Source organism: Jaculus jaculus, chromosome 7 (assembly GCF_020740685.1).
Source record: "Jaculus jaculus isolate mJacJac1 chromosome 7, mJacJac1.mat.Y.cur, whole genome shotgun sequence".
Lineage (NCBI taxonomy): Eukaryota > Metazoa > Chordata > Mammalia > Rodentia > Dipodidae > Jaculus > Jaculus jaculus.
In genome coordinates, this window is record NC_059108.1 from 39,283,398 (window position 1) to 39,308,641 (window position 25,244).

General features: G+C 45.3%; 1 protein-coding gene across 5 annotated transcripts in view; it reads left to right on the plus strand.

Moving 5' to 3' along the window:
- Nucleotides 1-25,244, plus strand: part of Scml4 (Scm polycomb group protein like 4) — a 141,984-nt gene that overhangs the window by 31,556 nt on the left and 85,184 nt on the right. For 2 of the 5 annotated variants that reach the window (XM_045154658.1, XM_045154663.1), the window contains exons 2-3: nt 21,555-21,648; nt 23,338-23,555. The exons of 1 other annotated variant lie outside the window; for it this stretch is intronic. In XM_045154658.1, coding sequence (XP_045010593.1) covers nt 23,400-23,555 — 156 coding nt within the window. In that variant the 5' untranslated portion in view covers nt 21,555-21,648; nt 23,338-23,399. The remainder of the gene's footprint in view (nt 1-21,554; nt 21,649-23,337; nt 23,556-25,244) is intronic. 2 more of the 5 variants (XM_045154659.1, XM_045154660.1) reach the window with 1 other exon arrangement.

The window sequence follows — 25,244 nt, forward strand, 5'->3', positions numbered from 1 at the left end:
GAGAGAATGGGCACACCAAGGCCTCCAGCTGCTGCAAATGGACTCCAGCTGCCTGTGCTACTTTGTGCATACGGCTTTACATGGGAACTGGGGAACGAACCTGGGTCGTTAGGCTTTGCAAGCAAGCGCCTTAACTGTTGAGCCATCTCTCCATCCCCCAGAACATGCATTCTTATTTGTATGCTTGCCTGTTTATTTGGTTTACACAGGTCCTTACTGTGTAGCCCAGGCTGACTGTGAACTTGTGATCCCCCGGCCTCAGCCTCCCGAGTGTTGGGATTATAGGCACATGGCCCCATGTCTGGCACATTCCTTTCAAATGCACGTGGAATATCCATCAAGATCAACCAAAAACTAGACCATAAATCAAATCTCAATGAACTTTAAAGGACTGAGATCATACAGAATGCTTATAATTCACTGATAGAAACAAATTGGGAAAATACCAACTAAGCAAAGAAAAAATACTACAAGGTACACTTTTTTTTTTTTTTTTTTTTTTTTTTTGAGAGAGACAGACACGAGAGAAAGACAGATAGAGGGAGAGAGAGAGAATGGGCGCGCCAGGGCTTCCAGCCTCTGCAAACGAACTCCAGACGCGTGCGCCCCCTTGTGCATCTGGCTAACGTGGGACCTGGGGAACCGAGCCTCGAGCTGGGGTCCTTAGGCTTCATAGGCAAGCGCTTAACCGCTAAGCCATCTCTCCAGCCCCAAGGTACACTTTTGATTAAAGAAGAATTCATCAGGGAAATTAGAAAACACTTTGAGCTGATAAAAAATTTAGAAGAAAAACCCAACATACTAAAAATCTTTGGCTGTGTCTAACAGTGCTTACAGGTGAATTTATGTTTTAAAATACTTATAGTAGAAAATAAGATGTTGGACATGGTGGATATGGTAGTTTGAATGTGATAGTGTAAATGTATGGCTCCATAGACTTAGGAATTTTATTAAAATTGAAGTTGGGTGCTGGAGAGATGGCTTAGCAGTTAAGGTGCTTGCCTGCAAAGCTGAAGGATCCAAGTTTGATTCCCCAGTACCCACACAAAGCTATATGCACAAGGTGGCACATGCATCTGGAGTTAGTTTGTAGTAGCTAGAGGCCCTGGCATGCCCATTCTCTCTCTCTCCCAAATAAATAAATGAATAAAACATAAAACATTTAAAAATAAAAATTGAAGCCGGGCATGGTGGCACACACCTTTAATCTCAGCACTCAGGAGGCAGAGGTAGGAGGATCGCTGTGAGTTTAAGTCCAGTCTGGGACTACTATAGTGAGTTCCAGGTCAACCTGGGCTAGAGTGAGATTCTATCCTGAAAAAAATAAGATAAAAATAAAACAAAATAGAGTTTACAACTTCAGCTCCTGGCAGGCAAGTTCCTGCTGGGAGAAGGCATGTTATTGGAGGTGGATCTGATTCCAGCCCAAAGGTGTGGAGACAGCAGTTTTGAGCTCTGGAAGTTCTTGCTTGCTTGCTGATGTTGGCTTGCTGCAGTTGATCCTCTCTGCTCAGGTCTACGAAAGTAAGCAGTGTCTTCTGTCACTTGTGGAGCATTCCCTGTATTTTGCAAGCTGGAATAGATCCCTTCCTCCTGTGCACTGTGTCTGGTTGGATGTTTGTCCCAGCAATGTGGAGTGGGCTGCCCTTTCAGTAATTAGAAAATAAGTGGAACATGTCTATAATTTCAAACTTAGGAAGTGGAGGTAAGAAGGATCAGAAGTTTAAGGATAGCCTCAGTTACACAGCAAATTTGAGGCCAGCCTGGGCTACATGAGACCCTATCTCAACAAAACAAAACAAAACCACCACCATCAACGATGACAACAAAAGGACTTGCATGCAGGAATCTGAAACAAGAGGACCTGGCATCAAGGCCAGCCGAGGCTATGGAGTGAGTTCCAGGCAAGCCTGGGCTGCGTGGCAAGACACTCTAAATATAAACAAGAAAAAAAACCCTGCTAGAAAGTACAAGTAACAAAATAAACTTACACTAGGGGAAGGAGAGCAATCCATCAAGTTTACAGGAATAAAAACCCAACAATGGGGAAATGCCAAAAACCTCAAAGTTCTTTGAATATATTAATAAAGTTGATACTCTCAAACAATATTGATAAAGAATAAAAGAGGCGGCTCAGCAGTTAAAGTGCTTGCATGAAAATCCTAACGACTTGGGTTTGGTTTCCCAGTACCTCCGTAAAGCCAGATGCAAAAAGTGGCACATGCATCTGGAGTATGTTTGCAGTAGCTAGAGGGCCTGGTGTGCCCATTCATATACTCTCTCGCTTTCCTTGCAAATAACTAAATAAGTATTTCAAAAAACAATAAAAGAGAGAAAAGCAAGTTATCAGTACAAAAATGGAACAGTGGAATCTCCACTGTACTATGACTATTAGAAAGACAACAAGGAGGCATTGTGAGCTGCAGCAGCCTTGCAGTCAGGTTTGCATTGCTGGCAGAAATCACCCAAGAGCAGCTTGTGGGAAAAAGGTTTATTCCATGATGGTAGGTTAAAATGATAGCATGAGCAGAGGGTGGACATCACCTCCTCATCAACATCAGGTGGACAACAGGAACAGGAGAGTGTGCCAAACACTGGCAAGGGAAAACTGGCTATAATACCATAAGCCCACCCCCAACAATGCATGGCTTCCAGGAGGCGTTAATTCCTAAATCCCCATCAGCCGGAAACCTAGCATTCAGAACACCCAAGTTTAGGGGGGACACCTGAATCAAACCACTCCAGGTGGTGTAGGACTGTAACCTCAAAACTTGGGAGGTGAGGACAGGAGACTGTCAAACATTCTGAGCCAGGATGGCATGGCGTAGGACTTTAATCCCCAAACTTGGGAGGCAGAAGCAGGAGAAGGACAAGTTCCAGGCCTTTCTGAGCTACAGATACTGGGATTGTTTCAAAGAGCCAAGGGCTGGACTATAGCTCAGCGGCGGAGCACTTGGCAGCCATGACAGCATTCAAATAGCAGGAATAGAAGATGTTCACTAGTATGATAAAGGTCACCTATGAATTCCCAAATATAGCATCATACTTAAAGGTAAAATGCCGAGAAGTTTCCCTTTAGGAGCAGAACAAGCAAAAACATCTCCTCTCACATTCAGCCTTATCCCAGTTTCCAGCCACTCTAAGAACACAGTAAAATATGTAATAATAGGGCTGGAGAGATGACTTAGTGGTTAAGGTGCTTGCCTGCAAAGCCTAAGAACTCATGTTTAAATCTCCAGGTCCCACATAGCCAGATGCACTGTGACATAAGTGCAATGCTGCACATGCCCACAAGGGGCACACACGTCTGGAGTTTGCACGCAGCAGGTTGAAGGTCCCCGCACGCCTATTCTCTCTCTCTGTCTCTGCCTCTTTCTCTCTCTCTCAAAATAAAAAAAATAAAAAGATGTAATAATAACAATGATAATCATAAACAGAAAGGTAAAAAGATTAGAAGGAAATATATTTTTTAAAAATAAATACAACTTTAATTCACCAGTAATCTAAAGGAATGTTCAAAAGACCTTGTTAGACTTGGCCAATGAGAAGTGGCTTATATGGAATACAAATTTAGTGTACACAATTCAATTGTATTTTTTTGTAAAAGAAATAATTTATTGGAAAATGAAGTAGAAGTGTTATTCACAACATCAAAAGCAGTACATACTTAATGATAAGTTTAACAAAACATGTGCAAGGCATGCACCCTAAAAATGTCAAAATCCATTTCTGAGACAAACCAAAAAAAAGAAAAAAACTAAGTAAATATGGACATACACCGTGTATATAGATTGTAAACTCAATATTCAGTTTGTGTCAAATTTCTCGATGGATCGCCAGTCAAAGTCCACCAACAGACACATAAAAATGTTCAACATCTCCACATTCAACATGGGAATTCAGCAGACAAGTTCCAGTCGTTTTCATTTGTGGTGTTGAGAATTGAACCCGGGGCCTTGGGCAAACAAGTGCTACCATGGAGCTCCATCTCTAGCCCACAAAATAATCTTGGAAAAGAAAAATAATGTTGAAGAACTCCTATCTGAGTGCAAGAGCCCTTATAAATGGCAATAACCTAGGGAGCTTGGTACCAGGATGAGAATGAGCAGATACGTCAATAGAATAGTGTCCAGAAAAGGCTGAACACGAAATCACACCCCTGTAACCCTAGTACTTGGAGGGGCCTGAGGCTGGAAGATTTTGAATTTGAGGCCACTGTAGGCTACTTAGTGAATACGACGCCAGCAAGGGCTATATAGCAAGACCCTGTCTTAAAACAAAACAAAATAAAATAACAACAAAACAATAACAACTCACCCCCCCCAAAATAACTGACTACTGCTCCCACAATGCATAAACTACAACCCTATAGGGAATATCTGCAACCCTACTGAGGAGCGTCCCCAATTGAATGGGGGCAGGGACAAAGGAAAAGAGGGCACCAACATATGATGTGTCCATATGAAGCATCTTGTTAGTCATAATAATAGGAAACAATGACAACAACAAAAAGCAAAAAATAAAAAACACGCATGAGGCCCCCAGCAGGCCTCAGACTGCTGGGATTTGATTCCTCTGCAACCATGTAAACTGCTGTGCATGACCACATGTGTCTGTAATCCCAGTCCCGTAGGAATAGAGACTGGACAATCACTGGGGTTTGTGACAAAGGGTGAACTCCAGAATCAAGAAGAGATACTCTCAGGGAAAAACTGTCAGGTGGGTGATGGAGGGGGACGCCTGATATTCTCCTCTGGCCTCCAGGCACTTGCACAGGGCACTGCATTAGCACATACACGTGCATATACCACACACACACACACACACACACACACACACACTATGCACCTGCTACAATGATAACAAAAATGAAATCCAGAGTCTAGAAATAAACTCCAATTTATGGGGTTAATTGATTTTGCCAAAGGTGCTGAGGCAAACCAACGGGGAGAAGCGTCTTTGGAATGCTGTGCTGAGTGACTACACATCCACTGGCGAACAACGAACCCGAACCTGAACCTGACCTCATGGCGTACCTAGTAGTTAATTTGAAATGAGTCATAAGCCATACCCTATGATCTGAAGAGTAGGAAAACCTCCAGATTTGAAGAACGAGTAGGTTGATAGCTTCATGATCTTGGGTGTGAAAAATTTCTTAGAGGCAAAGAAGCCATTAATCATAAAATAAAATATTTCTATATTGGACTTTATCAAAAATTAAACACACTTGCTTGTTAAAAGCCACCAGTTGGAGGCCGGGGGTGTGGCTCAGTGGTAGAGTGTTTGCTTGGCCTTGGGTTTCCTGCCCAGTACTTAAATAAACAGTAAATGTAGGGCTGGAGAGATGGCCCAGCAGTTAATGTGCTTGCAAAGCCTAAGGACCCAAGTTTAATTCTTACAGTACCCACGTAAAGCTAGATGCACAAGGTTGGCGCATGCATCTGGAGCTAGTTTGCTATGACTAGAGGCCCTGGCATGACCATTCTCTCTCTCTCTGCTTCTTTCACTCTCTTTCAAATAAATAAATAAAAATATTTTTACGAAGTAAATATAGGGGCTGGGGAGATGGTCTGGTGGGTAAAATGCTTGTCTGCAAACCTGAGGACTGAGCATATGAGTTCAGAACAGACTTCGTGCATAAGCAGGAAGTTGTGGCTGGCTTCTGTTATCCTGGCATGCTCACATTGGCATGGGGGGGCAGACAGACAGGAGAATTTCCTGCAAGCTCATGGTGGACAGAGCTGTGAACAACTAACAGAGGCCTTGACTCAGCTGTCCTCAGACCTCCACACACACACGCACACACACTGCGGCACACACACACTGGTATTCACACACACCAAACAAGTAAATACATAAAAATTAAAATAAAAGTGATACTAGAGAATGAATAGATTAGCCAAAGATGGAAAGTGAGGTTTTGCAGTATATATTCGTAGCAAAGGATGTGTTTCAAAACCTGCAAAGAGGGCTGGAGAGATGGCTTAGCAGTTAAGGCGCTTGCTTGTGAAGCCTAAGAACACAGGTTAGATTTCCCAACACCCACATAAGCCAGATGCACAAGGTGGCATATGCTTCTGGAGTTCATTTGCAGTGGCTGGAGGTCCTGGCACGTCCATTCTCTCTTTCTCTCTCTGTATGTGCCTCTTTCTCCTCTCTCAACTAAATAAATAAAAATATTAAATAAAACATGTAAAGAACTGTTATAGCTCAAAAATACAAAAGGCAAACAACAAAATTTGGGCAAAGCATAGAATAGGCACTTTAGGCAGAAGATATGCAAATACCAAAGTATACATTAAAAATGGGCTCACCCTCACACATTCAAGGAAATGTAGATTAAATTTTACTCATTAGAAAGGCTTCCAAAAGTCCAACAGCCCCCTAATGTACAGGGTGACTATGGGGATCTTGTCCCACTTGCCTCTCTGGCATTGCTGGCAGGAATGACCAAGGCATAACCACTGGGACATTTTCTGTCAGTTTCTTAAACAGCTAAACATGCACCTTAACTGTAACCGGACATTCCACTCCTGTGTATTAGCCCAAGAAAATAAAAGCCAACGTCCACAAATGACTTACACAGGAATGTTGGTGGCAAAATGTTCCAAAGCAGCTTTGAACTGGAAGCAAGCCCAACGTCCACGTGACTAGATGGATAGCCTGTGTTTCAGTCATACAATGGAATACAATCAAAGAACGGCACTGTCAAAGAACGGCATTACTGATATGCCAAAGATATGATCAGAAGCCAGACGCACAAGCCTATGTATCGTGTATCTCCACCTACAGTCTAGTGACTATGGAATCGTCATAGCCTGTGAGGAGCGGGGGTCATTGATAAGGGGCACAGAGACATTTTCTAAGGAGACAAAGGTATTTAAATGTTTGGGGATACTTTTTTGAAGGTAATAGGGACTGAACTCAGGGCCTTGGCACAGGCTCTACCACTGGGCTGTATTCCCAGCCTGACACCCAGTGTTTTTTGTTTTTTCCAAATTTTTATTAACAACTTCCATGATCATAAAAAATACCCAGTGGTAATACCCTCCATCCCCTTTGAAACTTTCCCCTTTGAAACTCCATTCTCCATCATAGCCCCTCCCCCTCTCAATCAGTCTCTCTTTTACTTTTGACTGACACCCAGTGTTTTGTCTGGGGTATCAGGTACATTGGTATGTATGTTTGCCAAAACTCAAAGTGTAGCTTCAAGACCTGTGGATTTGACTATACCAAGTTTATCTCTGATATATATATATATATATATATATATATATATATATATATATATATGTGTGTGTGTATATATATATATATATATGCACATACACATACATATATATGTGTGTGTATATATATATAATATATATATGTATGTATAAATATATATATATGTATATATATATATGTATGTATAAATATTATTAGAATAATCCAAAAGGCAAAAACTTAGCTTTGCCAATTAGTTGGAAGTGGGGGCTTTGACATGCTAGCAAAAGTCTTCTATAGAAGTCTATATTAACGTCCCTGTAATCCCGGCTCCGGGGAGGGAGAAGCAGGGTTGAGAATTCAAGGTCCACCTTGACTACAGGAGACCCTGTCTCAAAAAAAAAAAAAACAAAAAGAGCAAGCATTTATATTGAGTTAATTACCATACCACCGTGGCTGACGGAGGCAGCAGTCGCCCCCTCCAGGCTTAAGGTAGCTGCACACTATTTGTACAAGGTTGGCTAGTGTCCTCAAAATTCACATCCACCTTAAACTGCAGCATGTGAGTTTATTTGGAAATAAGATTCTGCAGATGTAATTATCTAAAATGGCATAATACCGGAGAAGAGTGGGCCACAAATCCAATGACTAGTGTCATAATAAAACCACATGGGACACAGACACACAGAGAGGGAGGAAGCCATGCAGCAATGGAGGAAGAGATTGGACTGATACACATGCCAAGGATTGCGGGCAACCATCAGTGTCTAGGAAAGGGCCAGTGAGCCGATCTCAGTCTCTGCCAGGTTCCAAGAAGAAAGAAATACTCTGACTCCTTGACTCCTGGAGAGACACTCAGTTTCTGTCATGCCAAGCCACCAGGGGTGGGGTCATTAATGAGGACAGTGTGAGGAAAAGAATGCAGACTAATTAATTAAATTCCTAAATTAAGCACCTGTCCGGTATACTCAGATACATTTGAATCAGTTAATTAATGTCTACTCTAAGATTATTTTAAATATACTAAGTATCTATACATTATGTCCTTCTTGTATGCAATTTGGATAACATGCAAATGAGCTAACTGCCCCTCACTGGCTATTTCTTATGGCTGTTTTCGAATGGAATAATAAATCCTGCAGACAGAGCCCCATCAGCACACAAGGAAGCTTTCATGGCCCCCTCTGGGACCTTTGGGACAAAGGAATGGCTGTTTTTCAGGGAGTCACTGGGTTCCAGGATATGGATTTACTGTGATTTATTTTGCCAGTCCTGTTCAATTAGATGAAGGTTTATTAAATGCTCCATCCTGAGTATTTCAATTTAAATCTGTCGAGCTCAATCCAATCCCAGCTCAGCCCAATTCAGCGAGCTCCTTCGCTGGAGCAGTCTCTCGGCTGTGTGCACATCTCCTGGTTCCATCTTTATTGACTACCTCTGCCCCTTGGGTCTATAACAAAGATCCTTTTTGAAAACCTATTATGAAATATAATAGGAGGCTGGTAACAAGACCATAATAAAAAAGATTGACGGCTAGGATGAAGACAATATTTTTCGTTCCCCTATATTGCCCTTCTTTTCCTTCTCTTTCTCATTTTTCTTCTCCTTCTTATTATTACTTTTGCTTTTTCAAAGTAGGGTCTCACTCTAGCGCAGGCTGACCTGGAATACTATGTAGTCTCAGGGTGGCCTCAAACTCATGGCAATCCTCCTACCTCTGCCTCCTGAGTGCTGGGACTAAAGGTATACACCACTATACTCTGCCTTATTTTCATAGGCTGTAATGTCTTTACTAAAGTGAGTGTCTTGGAGTTCGGGGTTTGCCCCCAGGGAGAAAAGATAGGATGTCGCCTGCTTCACGTGGAGAATTACGCACTGCTGAACATTGACAGCAGCTCGCTGTGCTGTCCTGGCTTTGGGCTTTCATTTGCTTCCTGTATTTCCCCCGACCTGTTTCCTATGAATATAGCTGATTCCTGCCCAGTGAATCAGTTCCACTGACTGTAGTATGTGGTATCACTTTCTTCTTGTTGCTGCTAAGATAGAGAAGCATTACTGACTGCTTACCCACATTGGAGTTAGACTGGGTCGTAGATAATACAAATTCTGAATTATCACCTTTTAATTTATAATTTAACTCATAAAGTTTTTTGAGAGAGAGTCTTACTAGGTAACTCAGCTCAGCTTTGAGGCTTTTGATCCTCCTGCCTCAGCCTCTGGAGTGCTGGGATTATAGGCACCTGGCACTGTACTCAGCTTTCATCTAAATTGTTTTTCTGAATTAAAAATTGATTGGAGGGGGGCTGGAGAGATGGATCTTGCCTGCAAAGCCTAATGACCCAGGTTCAATTCCCCAGTACCCACGTAAAGCCAGCTGCAAAAAGTAGCTAATGCAACTGGAGTTCACTTGCAGTGGCTACAGGCTCTGGTGCATCCTTACTTCCTCTCTGTGTCTGTGTCTCTCGGCTTGAAAATAAATAATAAAATTTTTTTTAATTATTGGGACTGGAGAGATGGCTCAGCAGTTAAGGCACTTGCCTACAAAGCCTAAGGACCTGTATTTGATTCCCCATTAGCCATGTAAGCCAAATGCACAGGGTAGTGCATGCATCTGGAGTTGATTTGCAGTGGCTGAGGCCCTGTCATGCCCATTCTCTTTCCCTCTCTATCTGCCTCTCTCTCTCTCCAATAAATAAATAAATACAATATTTTAACAAAATTTATTGGAGCCAGATGTGGTGGCACATGCCTTTAATCCTAGCACCCGAGAGGCCGAGGTAGGAGGATCACTGTGAGTTCAAGGCCAGTCCGAGACTATATAATGAATTCCAGGTCAGCCTGGCTAAAGCAAAACCCTACATCAAAGAAAATAAAAAGTTAAAGAGAAACTTTTGGGCTGGAGAGATGGCTTAGATGTTAAGGTGCTTGCCTAGAAAGACTTATGACCCAGGTTCGATTCCCCAGTACCCACATAAAGGCAGATGCACAATATGGCACATGTATCTGGAGTTTGTTTGCAGTGGCTAGAAGCCTTGGCACACCCTTTCTCTCTCTCTCTCTCGCTATACCTCTGCTTGCAAATAAATAAATAAAATCTATTAAACTTTTTATTATATTTTTGTTTTGTTTATTCAAATAAATTGTAAATGATTTGCATTAAGAAATATCTAGTTTGGGCTGGAGAGATGGCTTAGCAGTTAAGCGCTTGCCTGTGAAGCCTAAGGACCCCGGTTCGAGGCTCGATTCCCCAGGACCCATGTTAGCCAGATAGATGCACAAGGGGGCACACGCATCTGGAGTTTGTTTGCAGTGGCTGGAGGCCCTGGCGTGCCCATTCTCTCTCTCTCTATCTGCCTCTTTCCCTCTCTCTGTCTGTCGCTCTCAAATAAATAAATAAAAATAAAAAATATTAAAAAAAAGAAATATCTAGTTTTAGGAATGCATGTTTACGTAGCACTGACTAAAGTCACCAGAACCAATAGTGAAATGCTACAAGAGCCCTTCTTTCTTTCCTTCCCTTCTCCCGCCCTGCCTTTCTCCCTTCCTCCCTGCCTCTTTCTCTCTCCCCCTCTCTCCCTGCTTCCCTGTTTCCCATCTTGTTTCCTCCCTTCCCTCCTTCCTTCCTTCCATCCTCCTTTCTTTCCTTCTTCTCTTCCTCCTGCCCTCCCTTTCTAAGTTAAATCCTAGTACAGGGCCACTGGCCCATGAAGGAGGCAGGGATTACTGGGGGTCATTTTGGAGGCTGCCTTCCATGTCAGGTCCCACCATGTGCTGCTACATGGAATAATCTCTCTTTGCAGGCCACATACCCTTCTTTTGACCGTTCCATATAGGAAGGTTGCATATGACTTTCCTTTCTCTCCTTTTCAAGTCAGCATTTACTTAGACTCGTGTCCTCAGACAGAGGTGTAAACTCCAGTTCTGTTGTGACCAGTGGTTTTACTGTTGCTTTTGAGATGGACACTGGATATAATCTCATGAGCTTTCTTAAATTGTTAAAAATTTATTTATTTATTTGGGTTTTCGAGGTAGGGTCTCACTCTAGCCCAGGCTGACCTGGAATTCACTATGTAGTCTCAGGGTGGCCTTGAACTCATGGTGATCCTCCTACCTCTGCCTCCCAAGTGCTGGGACTAAAGATATGCACCATCACACCTGACAAAAATTTTTTATTTATTTATTTGAGAGAGAAAAAGAGGCAGATAGTGAAAGAAAATTGGCATACCAGGACCTCCAGCTGCTTCAAACAAACCCTAAACACAAGCATCACCTTGTGTATCTGGCTTACATGGGTCCTGGGGAATTGAATCTGGGTCCTTTGGCTTTGCAGGTAAACACTGTAACTGCTAAGCCATCTCTCAGCCCCCATGAGCTTTTTCATAAAAGAGCTCAGGTTATAATCTAAGGTGTGCCAACTAAAATTCCTATGTTTTTCCACATGGGAAACATTTCTTGTCATGTCTCTCTTACACATTTGTAGATGATCTGTCATCTTCTTAAAGTTTCATTTGCTTGATCTGATCTATATGTGTAAAATTTTTTTTAATAGTGTATTTTTATTTGAGAGAGATACAGAAATAGGCAGGGAGAGAGAGAGAGAGAGAATGGATGTGCCAGGGCCTCCAGCCACTGCAAATGAACTCCAGATGCATGTGCCTCCTTCTGCATCTGGCTTACATAGGTCCTGGGGAGTCAAACCTGGGTCTTTTGGCTTTGCAGGCAAGGACCTTAACTGCTAAACCGTCTCTCCAGCCCCCCCCCCCTTTTTTTGAGGTAAGGTCTATTGTAGCTCTGGATTTCACCATGTAGTCTCAGGATGGCCTTGAACTCATGGTGATCCTCCTACCTCTGCCTCCCGAGTGTTGGGTTTAAAGGCGTGCCCCACCATGCCCAGCTCTATATATCTAATTTTGTTGTTGTTGTTGTTGTTGTTTTTCAAGGTAGCGTCTCTCTCTGGCCTAGGCTGACCTGGAATCCATTATGTAGTCTTAGGGTAGCCTCGAACTCACAGCGATCCTCCTACCTCTCCCTCCCGAGTGCTGGGATTAAAGGCGTACGCCACCATGCCCAGCTTATATGTCTAAAATTTTTGAATATCAGTTCTATAATCTGTAATACTAGCTGTCTCTTGCAGAGTGACTTTTGATAGTCCCATCTTCATCTCTGTCACCAGGGAGACTATAACTAAAATGAGAGACCTGAAGCCTGCCACCAGAGACAATCACAGATCACAGCTCTCTTTGACTATTAAATGTGGAAGTGGGCAGTTGGTCTCACTGGTTATGACCCTTCCCAACAGTACCATCTTTCTGCTCACAAGTTACTGTCTGACCTAGAAACAGCCTTGGGAAATCCAGAAACCATCTTGTCAGCTACTGTGGGATAACTACCATACGGCCCGTGGGCCATCGCATTCTTCTGACTTCCCACCCAAACACCCTAGCCTACCCTCAAGTAAATCTAGTTAACTTCAACCTTAAACTTGGGCTGGAGAGATAGCTTAGGGGTTAAAGCACTTGCTGCAAAGGCTAAGAACCCAGGTTTGAATCCCCAGTACCCACATGGATATGCAAGGTGGCACATGCATCTGGAGTTTGTTGGAAGTGGTTGAAGGGCCTAGCCTGTCTGTCCTGTCTCTATCTGCTTCTTCCTCTCTCTTCATCCTCTCTCAAATAAATAAATAAACAAAATATATTTTTTTAAAAATCCCTTAAACTTAAAGGAAATTTCCTCTTAGGGAGTCACTGTCACAGAATAAATGATGGTCACATTCTTTTGTAAGCTCTTAGGGCCTTGCTTGATAATCAGTTATGCAACTGATTGTTATGTTATGCATATCCTGCATTCAATCTGTTTTGAAAACTGGGATGAAATATGTTCCTTTGTGCTGTTATATTACTTCTTTTCCAGGTTTCCCCATTCTCCTCAGAAATTTTAAACAGCAGTTGTTCGTAGACCTATTCCTAGATCTTCCTTGCACCGGAAGCACTTTGTCAGACTCTGGAGAGATCTTAACTCACTCACTCCTGAGCTGGGCGGGGCCCCTGTCTTGCTCTGACCTAGGACCCTTCAGCCTATTCCATTGACTAACCCCAACCTCCTATCTCTTACTCCCATCCCCAGCATCCTATCCCCCACCCCATCTCTCCTCTATCCTCCACCTTCTATCGCCTTCCACAAGTCACCTATCACCCATTCCCTATCCTCCATTTCCAGTCCCACATCCCTGATTCCCCATGCCATATCCCCCATCCCTAATTCCCCATCTCCTATCTCCAATCACCTATCCCGTTTCCCACACTCTATTTTCGATCCTCCACGTCCCTTTCTCTACCAGCTATCTCCCAGTTCCTGTCCCTCTTTCATCCCCTATGTTCTGCCTCTTATTCCCAATCTCTTATTCCTCACTTCCTATCTCCTGCCCGCTATCTCTCATCCTCTATGCCCCTTATCCTACCCGCTATTCTCTATCTCTAGCCTCCTATCCTGACCTCCTAGCTCTGCCTCTTTCCCACTCTTCATATCCTATCCTCCTCTTATTGCATGTTCTGCTACCTCCACTTTGAGATCCCGGCCATTTCTGTATTAAACAGAAATAAAATAGTCCCTGAGCAGTGAGCAGTTCTGGTGACTCCCTGTGACCCACTAACCTCACAGTCTGCACTAAGTAGTAGATTAACTCCATCTTTGTTTCCCACCTTCTTTGCTTGTTGAGAAGCAGCCCTCTTGTTCTCGCTCTGTGACACTGTTCCTTCTAGCTCCGACATTGACTACCAGGGCTCCTCCTGGACTGGGCATCTTTGAGGGTGCCTCTCTGTCTGCATGCTTGTCCTGGTGTCCCTCAGTGTCCTCAGAGTGAGGCCCGAATACCTTGCTGTGTGTCAATGAGTGTCCACTGAATATTCTTATATGGACTTCTAGAAGGTGACTGACAGCTCATGAGAATTGGTTTGCCTGCTGCTTTGGGGCCTCTGGAGACCTTTGAGAAAGGACAGGCCTGGACAATCCTTCTTGAGCCTAGAATGCTGACTGCTCCACCAGGAGACAGGGGGCAAGACCAAATATCTGTACTTTTTTTTTCTTATTTCGTTTTTTATTGACAGCTTCCATACTTACAATAAACAATAATTCCCTCCCCTCCCCTACATTCCTCTTTACAACTCCACTGTTCATCATATCCCCCCCCCCCGCCTCTGTTAGCCTCTCTTTTATTTTGATGTCATCTTTTCCTCCTAGTATGAGGGTCTTATGAAGGTATTGCTAGGCACTGTGAGATCATGGATATTGAGGCCAATTTCTGTCTGGACGATTGCATTGTCAGCAGTCCTACCCTTCCTTTGGCTCTTACATTCTTTCCACCACCTCTTCCAAAATGGACCCTGAGCCTTGGAGGGTGTCATAGAGATGTTTCAGTGCTGAGCACTCCTCTGTCACACCTTCTTAACATTGTAGTGCCTTCGGGGTCATCCCAGTGGGCATCTTCATCTGAAATGAGAAGCTTCTTTAACCAAAAGTGAGAGTAGCATTAATATATGGGTATGAGCATTAAGTAAAGTGCTTACAGGGCAGTTTGGTTGGCATAATATATGCATTTAGTCACACAAGAGCAGGCATTACATTCCTAAGGCTCATGACCTCCCCCACCATAAGCTTTTGATTAGGTTTTCAGTACCAGGCATATATTCCCTCCCATAGAGTGGATCTCTAGCCCAATTAGAGAGCAGTTGGTTGTCCCCATAACAGACATGCCACTATTGCACCTGTTGGCACATTTGGCCTGTCTGGCCAAACTTGAAGCTTGAAGTGTCCTTCATTTTCACCACTGATGGCTTCTGTCTCCCATAGGGCTGCATATGGTGCAGCCTTTTCCAGCTTTCTGTCAGCTGGTCTACAGCAAGGAGGCTTTCAGCTCAGTCCCAATTTAATTTCTCCATGATTTAAAAAATTTTATCCATACTTTATTTATGAGAGAGAGACAGACAGACAGACAGAATGGGTGCACCAGGGCCTCCAGCCACTACAAACAAATTCCAGATGCATGTGCCACCTTGTGCATCTGGCTTATGTGAGTTCTGGGGAGTCGAACCTGGGTCCTTAGGCTTTACAGGCAAGCACATTAACCGCTAAGCCATTTCTCCACCCCCTGTACATTTTTTTTTTATTTTTAAAAATTTTTATTTATTTATTTATTTGAGAGCAACAGACACAGAGAGAAAGACAGATAGAGGGAGAGAGAGAGAATGGGCGCGCCAGGGCTTCCAGCCTCTGCAAATGAACTCCAGACGCGTGCGCCCCCTTGTGCATCTGGCTAACGTGGGACCTGGGGAACCGAGCCTTGAACCGGGGTCCTTAGGCTTCACAGGCAAGTGCTTAACTGCTAAGCCATCTCTCCAGCCCCCCCCCCCAGTACATTTTTATTGAACTTTCCTTTGGCAACCAAGAAGTGGAAAGTCCACCATTGGCCTACTGTATTTCTACCCCTCCCTTTGTTTTATGAGTCATTCAATACATATTGGCCCTGAATCCATTGAAAGCCAGGCCTGCGCAGATCAAACTTTCTCTCAATCCAGATGTGGCGTGTGTGTTGGTAACAGTGATAGCTTCTACTTGTCAGGCCAGGAGACTTTTCAGCTCTCATCTGCCTAGGTTTGCAGATTTGTTCTGTCTGAAAGGGCTTGGCAGAATATTTAACTTAAAATGAGAATTGAAGGATGCGTGTGCCATTGCTTCATTTACGCATCTTCTGTGTGTCGTGTTGTCTTGTTGGTGATGTGAGTTGGGTCCCTGTGCGTGACTGTGCACCTTGGACATTGTCCACTGCATGGGGACACAGGTGTGATGGACATCCTGGGTAAGGGCCAGCAGAGGAGGATTCCTGGGCTCCAACAGAGGGATGCTCTAGGGGAAAGACTCGCTCTAGGAAGAGTCTTTGGGACAAGCCTGCTCCACAGATCATCTGTCTCTGTGGCTGCTGGCCACCGTTCTTGCATGTTCCAAGTGCTGGCCGTGGTGTGAGTGTGTTCCAGGCTCAGTGATACCTGGAAGATGGACAGGGAAGCTGTTGGCTGATGACAGAGGTGGAGTCAGCCACAAAACGGTAGGGCTCCCTGGACGTGGTGGGCAGGGGAAGTGAGTGAGGATGTGACTGTGGGTGCTCTGCCTCCCTTTCCTCTCCTGAGAGGGTCATTCTGGGTCCATCTTCATGTCCCCAGTGCTCTGCACACACTGCCTGGCACATATTAGGTGGCCAGAATAATCTAGTTGACTAGTTGAAGTTATAGATAAGGGAAGAAAGAGAATAGCCTGGCCAGTACTTCCCTTTTGAGGGCTAAGAACTTGCCTCTTGATCTCAGTCATATAATATACATGCCAAGCCTGGGGTGGAGGGCAGTGGCCTGTATGTGGGTAACCATATGGGGCCACTGGCCAGAGAGGTAATGGCCTGCCTGCTGTGTCCCTGGGCACATGCGGCTGCGGCGGCCCTTACCGGGACATCTGGGAAGCCTCTGTGACCTGTGGCAATTGGAAGTAAATTCAGTGCACTGTGCTTTCCTTTCTGAAAGCTGGGGCAAGTGATGCTGGTGGAGAGTTTCCCAGGGTGCCCGGCTCCGGCCCCTCCCTTCACTGATTCCGTGCTCCAATCCAGCGATAGCCGCAGCATTGCTGATATTTGAAGAGCCTGGTGAAATGCTAGGGAATGAACCAGTGACTAGTGGCTGCTTGTCCAGACAAGGCTTGTGACAATGGCTGACACTCAGCACCTGTCTCTCCTCCCAGCTTTCCAGAGTGCTGAACGCCTTCTGAGGCTAGTGCTGCTGTTGCAATCAGGTTTGCATTGCTGGCAGAAATCATCCAGCCGAGAGCAGCTTTGGGGAAGAAAAGGCTTTATTTTGGCTTACAGACTCGAGGGGAAGCTCCATCGTGGCAGGGAAAAATGATGGCATGAGCAGAGGGTGGACATCACCCTCTGGCCAACATCAGGTGGACAACAGGAACAGGAGAGCATGCCAAACACTGGCAAGGGGAAACTGGCTGTAACATCCATAAGCCCACCCCCAATAATACACTGCCTCCAATTGACATCAGCTGGGGAGACTAGCGTTAAGAATACCTAAGTTTATGGGGGACACCTGAATCAAACCACCAAGGTGCTAACGCTTCACCCACATGAACTAGATGCTGTGTGAACAGGAGTGGGGACAATTGTGACCCTCTGTAGGAAGAGGTGAGGAATGTGGCCTGGTCTTGCTGAATTCTTTTCCCTTGTAAATAAAAAGTAGTGATCTTTTGTGCTGCCTTTGGGAGTGCTATTAAACAAAGTGGTCAGGAAACAGAGTTCCTATTGACTATTCTCCACAAACTGGAAAAAGGATTTTTTTTTTTTAATTTTAGAGAGAGAGGGAGTGGCAGAGAGAGAAAGAAAAAGAGAGAGAGAGAGAGAGAGAGAATTTGTGTACCAGGGCCTCAGCGACTACAATCAAACCCCAGATGCTTGCACCACCTAGTGGGCATGTGGGCATGTGCAACCTTGCACTTGCCTCACCTTTGTGTGTCTGGTTTACGTGGGATCTGGAGAGTAGAACATGGGTCCTTAGGCACCTTAACCACTAAGCCATCTCTCCACCCGCCCCCCAAAAGGGATCATTGATGTGGGAACAGCAGCAACTTCTATGCCATGGAGGCCTCAGTATTATAAAGAGTTCTCATAGTCATTTCTTCCTGGGATTCTCATAGCAACTTGGTGATTTGAACCTGACAGATTCTAGCACCTTTGCTTCACAGCTCATGACACTGACACTCAGTGGTCACTCTGCCACTTAATGCCCTTCAAAGCCAGCTCTTCTGACCTTGGCCGAAACATGGCTCTTGGCTACTGGTCCCTGCTTTGCTTCTCAATGACCAAACACAGGCATCAAAATCACTTTCAAAATGACTGCACTTGGTCTTGTCTCTCACCTCGAAAATTGGCCTTTCCTTAACCTACACAAGAGGAATGGCTTCAGTTGCAGTATTGTTTCATGTTTGTTTCCTGCTTATTGCCTCATCCTGCTCACTTGGCCAGTCTTTCTTTCCCTCCTTCCTTCCTTCCTTCCTTCCTTCCTTCCTTCCTTCCTTCCTTCCTTCCTTCCTTCCTTCTTTCCTTCCTTCCTTCCTCTCCCTCCCTCCCTCCCTCCCTCCCTCTCTCTCTCTCTCTCTCTCTCTCTTTCTTTCTTTCTTTCTTTCTTTCTCTTTCTTTAAGGTAGGGTCCCACTCTAGCCCAGGAGGACCTGGAATTCACTATGGAGTCTCAGGGTGTCCATGAACTCATGGCGATCCTCCTACCTTTGCCTCCTGAGTGCTGGGATTAAAGGCATGTGCCACCACACCTGGCCTTGGCCAGTCTTTCTTGAACAGCGAGTTCTCCCAGGGCAAACACTGAGTTACTGCATCTCATTATACAGCACTAATGAAGGGCCGCATCATAGTTACACACCTCTGTACTTTGGTTTAAATCATGTATGTGCCTGAAAAATCTATGCATTGGTGCATGAAAGGTTGCTGTCTAAATAAGCATTGTAGGAATTCACATTCTCTGTAGGCTGGTGAACGGATCCCCAGAGACCTGGCTGGGAGGAGTGATGACTGGTATTATTTGAATCCTGTTGCTTTATTGTTGAAGCTTTGAGGACTCTTCTTTTTTTTTAAAAAAAAAATTATTTATTTATTTGAGAGCGACAGACACAGGGAGAAAGACAGATAGAGGGAGAGAGAGAGAATGGGCGCGCCAGGGCTTCCAGCCTCTGCAAACAAACTCCCGACGCGTGCGCCCCTTTGTGCATCTGGCTAACATGGGACCTGGGGAACCGAGCCTCGAACCGGGGTCCTTAGGCTTCACAGGCAAGCGCTTAACCGCTAAGCCATCTCTTCAGCCCTTGAGGACTCTTCTTAGCAAGATATTAGAAAGGAATCTATGCCTGCAGTTGGTTTATGTCACAACACACACACACACACACACACACACATACACACACCCCTCTTGAAAGGTAAGTTTGTCTTGTAGATAAAGATTGAACTAGGACCAACCCAAACACCAAACCACCGCTGCTTTCTCAAAACTCAAGTATAAACAGTGAACAAAACAGGAAACAGTGGTTTGTTAAAAAGGTAGACATGCTCGTAGCGGCCCCGGGAAGTGCACTTACCCTGGAGAAGGCAGGTCGAGAGACTGGGAGGTCGCTGGCTGCGGCCCCCTGCTGTTGCTTTTGGCCGTTTCTCTCTGCTTGGATGTATGGAGGCAGTTGCTCCCACCACTGATAGAGCCCCCCTCCTCCCCCCAGACCCCCCCAGAACTGTAAGCATGAGATAAACCCCTTCCTCCCATAAGCTGTGTCTGGTTGGAGGTTCGTCTCAGCAGCAGAACGCTGTGCTGGGAGGCGGAGACAGGAAGACCCCTGGAGCTTGCTGGCCAGCTAATCTTGCCTACTCGTTGAGCTCCAGCCCAATGAGAGTTGGGTGGCATTTTTGAGGCCAGTACCCACCACAGAGTTGTCCTCTGGTCTCCACCTGCATGGACACACACATGTGCCTTCACAGCCAGACACACACACACACACACACACACACACATGAGCACTTGCTCGCACATGGACACATATGTGTGTGCACATATACACACGTTATAACTAAGGAAGAAACTTTCTGTTGGCGGAGTAGCTTTGCCAGGTAGAACTGTGGGAACTGAGCCCCTGGAAAGCCGGCTCCCTGAGGAACATGAGTCTGACGGTGGCTTCTTCTCATCTAGCTAAGGGTGCCGATTCACATGGCAGGGAGACACTGGTGTCTGTGGGAGAGAAGAAATTGAGCTCTTTGAAAAGCTGAGCCTGCTGGGCATGGTGGTGCACACCTTTAATTCCAGCACTAGGGAGGGAGGCAGAGGTAGGAGGATCATCGTGAGTTCAAGGCCACCCTGAGATTACATAGTGACTTCCAGGTCAGCCTCAGCTAGAGGCAGACCCTACCTCAAAAAAAAAAAAAAAAAAAAAAAAAAAAACAAAACAAAAAAAAAAAAAAACCAAAGCAAAACAAAAAGGAAAGAAAGAAAAGCTGAGCCAATGTGAAGGAATGTCCTTAGACAAATCTCTGAGCAGGATCCCAAATTAAAGACTTCTGAGACCTATTGTGACTCAGTTCTTATCTTGAACCCTTATCTGCCCTTGGGTCAGGTATGAACCTCAGAGGTGAGCTAGGATAAGGAGATGGGGTACTCCAAAGAACTGTACACAGAGAACCACCAGCTTTGATGTCCCGCAGGGCCTGGAGCACACAAGGGATTCCAGGGGACTACCAGGAACTCTTGGCTGCAAACATCCAGAGAGGGAGATGTGAGAGGAACAGTTGGGTCAGCTTCCAGCTCTGACCGTCCAGGGGTTGTTTTGTGAGATACCCCTCAAAATCTCAGTTCTTTAATTCTTTTTAAAATTTTGTACTATTTTATATTATTTGAAAGAGAGTGAAAGAGGCACACATACATAGAGAGAATGGGTGCACCAGGGCCTCCAGCCACTGCAAATGAACTCTAGATGCATGTACCACCTTGTGCATGTGGCTTACGTGGGTCCTGGGGAATCGAACCTGGGTCCTTAGGCTTTGCAGGCAGGCGCCTTAACTGCTAAGCCGTCTCTTCAGCCCTAGACCCTCTTTTTCTGTGAGTATTTTGGGCTCGTCAGTCTTCCTTGTGAGATACAAGCTGCCTCAGAGCTGTTTTTCTCCCTGGTCCTGTGTGAGCATATCTTCTCCCTGCCACATGTTTAGCTATCAAGTCCGCACAAGGGGTGCACAAGGGGTCGGCTCCAACAGGCACCCCAGAGACCTCTCACGTTTCCACATAAGACATTTAGGCTGGGCTTGACTGCAGCAGCCTTATTGGCAGAAGAGGTTATCTGTGGTGGGACGTTCAGAAATCCAAACCTGTGTAGTTAGTAAGAGCAGGGATTGACATGGAAGCTCAGCCAAGGGTCATTTCACCAGTGGCCAGCAGTAAGCCTGACCTGCCAGCAATGCCTGCTGACGTGGGTGAGGTCTGGTGAGCGGAATCACCGGGGTCTGTGAGCAAGCACTCATGAGGAATGTAACGCCTACTTGGTGCCTAGTGATTTGCAATCTTGTCAAGGGTGAGAACACCCAGCCCTGCCCACCTCCACTCCAGTCCTGCTGCCCCCCCCCCCCCCCCCCCCCCCCCGCGCAAACAGCTGCAGATGTCAGGGCCGCTCTCTCCTTTAGGTGGTTGCTTTTACTCTTTGCATACATGTCACGTTCAAAGTTAGAAAACAGTGCTGAGAAAAGTTCCTTTTTCTCTCTCTGTCTAGGACCCCCTGGTTACTTACCTTATTCCAGCAAGAGACAACTGCTATCACAATTGTTATTATTTTAAGAACACTTCCAGAGACGTTTTATATGTGTGTAAGTATATACAGTAATCTCCTCTTTCTCCATGAGGGACTTATTTCAGGACTCCCAATGGATATCTGAATCCAGACAGTACTATACACATAGTATGTTTTTTCTTATTTACATTCCTATGATGGTTTATAAATTAGGCATGACAAGATTTTAGCAATCCTAACTAATAAAATATGATGCTAACAATTACATAATGTAATAAAAAATTACATGATTGTGGTCTCTCTCTCTCTCTCTCGCAAAAATCTAATTCCCCGGGGAACCCAGGCAGAACTTCCTCCATACACCTTAGGCTGGAATGGGATCTGCCCCCCAGGGACATGCACCCATCCCCCACCCCTGTATCAGGAGTCTGGCGGCTAGGGCCAGACGCTACAGACTTAAGTTTAGTAATACCTGAGTCTATTGCGGGACATGGATTCAAACTATTATATCCTGTTTTGGAATTTACTGGAGGCTTCAACTATGGGACTAGGCGTTCAGTGGTCTCTTAGGACCTCCTCCTGCCCTCCTGCTTGGTGCCGGTAACTGCTGAGTCAGCTCTCCAGCCCTGAGATAAATTTATTTATTTGGGTTTTCAAGGTAGGGTTTCACTCTAGTCCAGGCTGACCTGGAATTCACTATGGAGTCTCAGTGTGGCCTCAAACTCACAGTGATCCTCCTATCTCTGCCTCCTGAGTGCTGGGATTAAAGGTGTGCGCCACCACGCCAGCTCTGAGATCATTTTTTATGCACAATGTGTATGCTGCTGTTTTTACTCAATGGCATATTTTGCAAAGAGTGTTACTGAAGGCTTAAAACCAGTTGATTGTTTTATTCTGTCGGCACTGGAATGACTCCCCTAACGCTTGTTAGTTGGGCTGTATCTATTTTATTTTTGCAATTCTAATTGTGTTAAAATGAATGTCTCTGTATGTCAACTTCTGTCCACATTTTTTTTTTTTTTTTTTTTTGATGTAGGATCTCACTCTAGCCCAGGCTGACCTAGAATTCACTATGTAGTCTCAGGATGGCCTTGAACTCATGGTGATCCTCCTACCTCTGTCTCCTGAGCAAGCTGGGATTAAAAGTATGTGCCACCACACCTGGCCTCTGCCCACAGTTTGACTAAAGGGTATTGGCTTTAATGCAATGAATTTGTACTGTTAAATTTCTTTCAACGGAGAAAAAGATCATGCCAATTTATAATCCAACCAAAGGGACAGCAGTATTTTATTTAATACTATTCTATTAAGAAGCTAATATAATAGTATTACATATTATAAATATTGTAACATTTTATATATTATAAGTGTATAAATTTTATACATAGCATTCAAATACTATTATAATACCATTATGACAGTTCAAAGTTGAGAAGCTGAGATCCAAAATCATCCTTTTCCTGGTGACTTTATCAGTTGTGTTTTTGGAGCCAGAAATCTACTGTCTTCTCCACCTAGGTAGTATCTTCCCTCCTTTAAGACAGCCTCGGAAAATTCACCCTCCCTGATGTTACATCAGGGAGCCGGCCAATCCCCACGCCCCACAGGCCCAGAGGAGTATTACATGCCTCTCGTGAAGAGTGGCTGTCTCGGGCATGGTCTGCCCCTCTAGCAAGTGGTGGGCTTGCCAAACCAGTGACTCGGATCTGCGCTTGCCTTGCATACAAACGCTTGTGTTTTTCTTTTGCTTTGTGTCTGAACTCAGGCCTAGCACTTTTGCCCCTGTGCGCTTGGCCACCTCCGTCTGTAAGACTGGCACCAGCCGAGATGCAGACACAGAGGATCCCCGGGAGGAAGAGAGGCCGACCCCCACTTCACTCCGCACCTATGACCATGGCGGTTCACAACCTGTACTCGGCTCCCACCGGTTCCTTGCCAGCAGTGAAGATCCCCAAGAGGAGAGGGCGCAAACCGGGGTACAAGGTAGGGCCGTACCATCCCCGTCTCCAACATGGTGCGGGCGGGGCCACACCTCCGCCCCCAGGGCCGTGGAAGTCGGGGTGCTCAGTCCAGCCGGGTGAGAAGCCAGGGTCCCTCTGCGAAGCGTGTGGCCCACAGGCTTCACTGTGACCACGCGACGCATGCCGTGTGCTGTCTTGGGAGTTTGTTACGAGCGAAGCAGGCAATGACAGCAGATGGGGAAGCTGTCTGGCGAGCTGGTTCTAGGCCAGCTCAATGCAGCGCCGTCCTCTCGCCTTTCTCACTGGGGGGCTCTTGAAGCCACTTTCTAGAACTCATCCATCATTTACTTTAGTGGAAACAGATGACATCCCTGGAAGTTTAATGCCACGAGCTGGCCAACCGTCAAAGTTATGAGGAAGAGTGTGGAGCAGAGATTGACTCTGGGGACTCCTAGGATGCTGTTCATGGGTTCCTGCTCATCCAGGGTCCAGCCTGGCTGGAGGCAGCCAGGCCCAATTAGAGTCCTGAGATCCTGTTAAGAGCTGACGATGCTCAGAAGCTGGGGGTGGACAGTCCTCCTGTACAACTCCTATCCCACACAGCAGCCCAAGCCCGAGTCCAGGCACTTATTTTTAAAAATATTTTATTTTTATTTATTTGACAGAAGAGAGAAAGAGAGAGAGAGAGAATGAGTATGAATGGGAGCGCCAGGGCCACCAGCCACTGCAGATGAACTCCAGACGCATGCGCCCTCTTGTTCATCTGGCTAACGTGGGTCCTGGGGAATCGAACCTGGGTCCTTTGGCCTTGTAGGCAAATGCCTTAGCCACGAAACCATCCCTCCAGCCCCCAGCCACTTTTCTATGACAAGAGAAACCTTCTTCTCCCATAAGCCTTTTGGGCATTTGGAAATGAGCTTCAGCAGTTTTCCTCCATTTACTTTTCTTGAAGTCAAGGTTTATGTTCCCATCTTGAGAACTGAGCACTGAAACCAAAGTGCAAATTGGCAATTAGCTCCCCTCTAAGTAGGAAAATGTATGGAAACTATTTCAGGTCAGCAGAAAGAGCTTTGAGAAGAGCTGGTAATTACTTGAATTCAACCTTTAGGCCCTGGGTTCTCCGTTCTTCCAAATACTGGAGAAGAAAAACAGTAGCTGGGAGGAACATGGCTTACTCAAAGTCACTTTAGGATTATACGTTTTAGGGTATTTTTGTTTGTTTATTTTCAAAGTAGGGTCCCTCTCCCTCGAGTTCAGGCTGATCTGTAACTCACTGTCATCCAGGCTGGCTTCAAACTCAGGGTGCTCTTCCTACCTCTGCCTCCTGAGCATTGAGGTTAAAGGCGTGCATCATCACGCCTGGCTCAATTTTATTTTATTTTATTTTTGTTAATTCTTCTTGACCAAAAGAAGGAAAAGTTTTCTATTACAGGTTATTGTTCTGACAAAGAGAACCTCTGCCGTCCATGGCATGTCAGCTTTAGAGTCGGGTCTCTGAAGCTAATCTAGAGTAGATGCCCCTCCCCGGCTTGTTGCTGGTGTCTGGGGATTGCATTTGGAGGGCTGGAGCAGGTTGGCCCTTCCGTTTCATAGAGCCAAAGAGTGAGTCCAGGCTCTCAGGAAATACTGAAAGCTTTTTTTCTCCTGCGTAGCCTCCTTTCTGCTCTCTGGGGACTGTGACCCAAGAATGAAAATTTCCAAGAGGGGGATG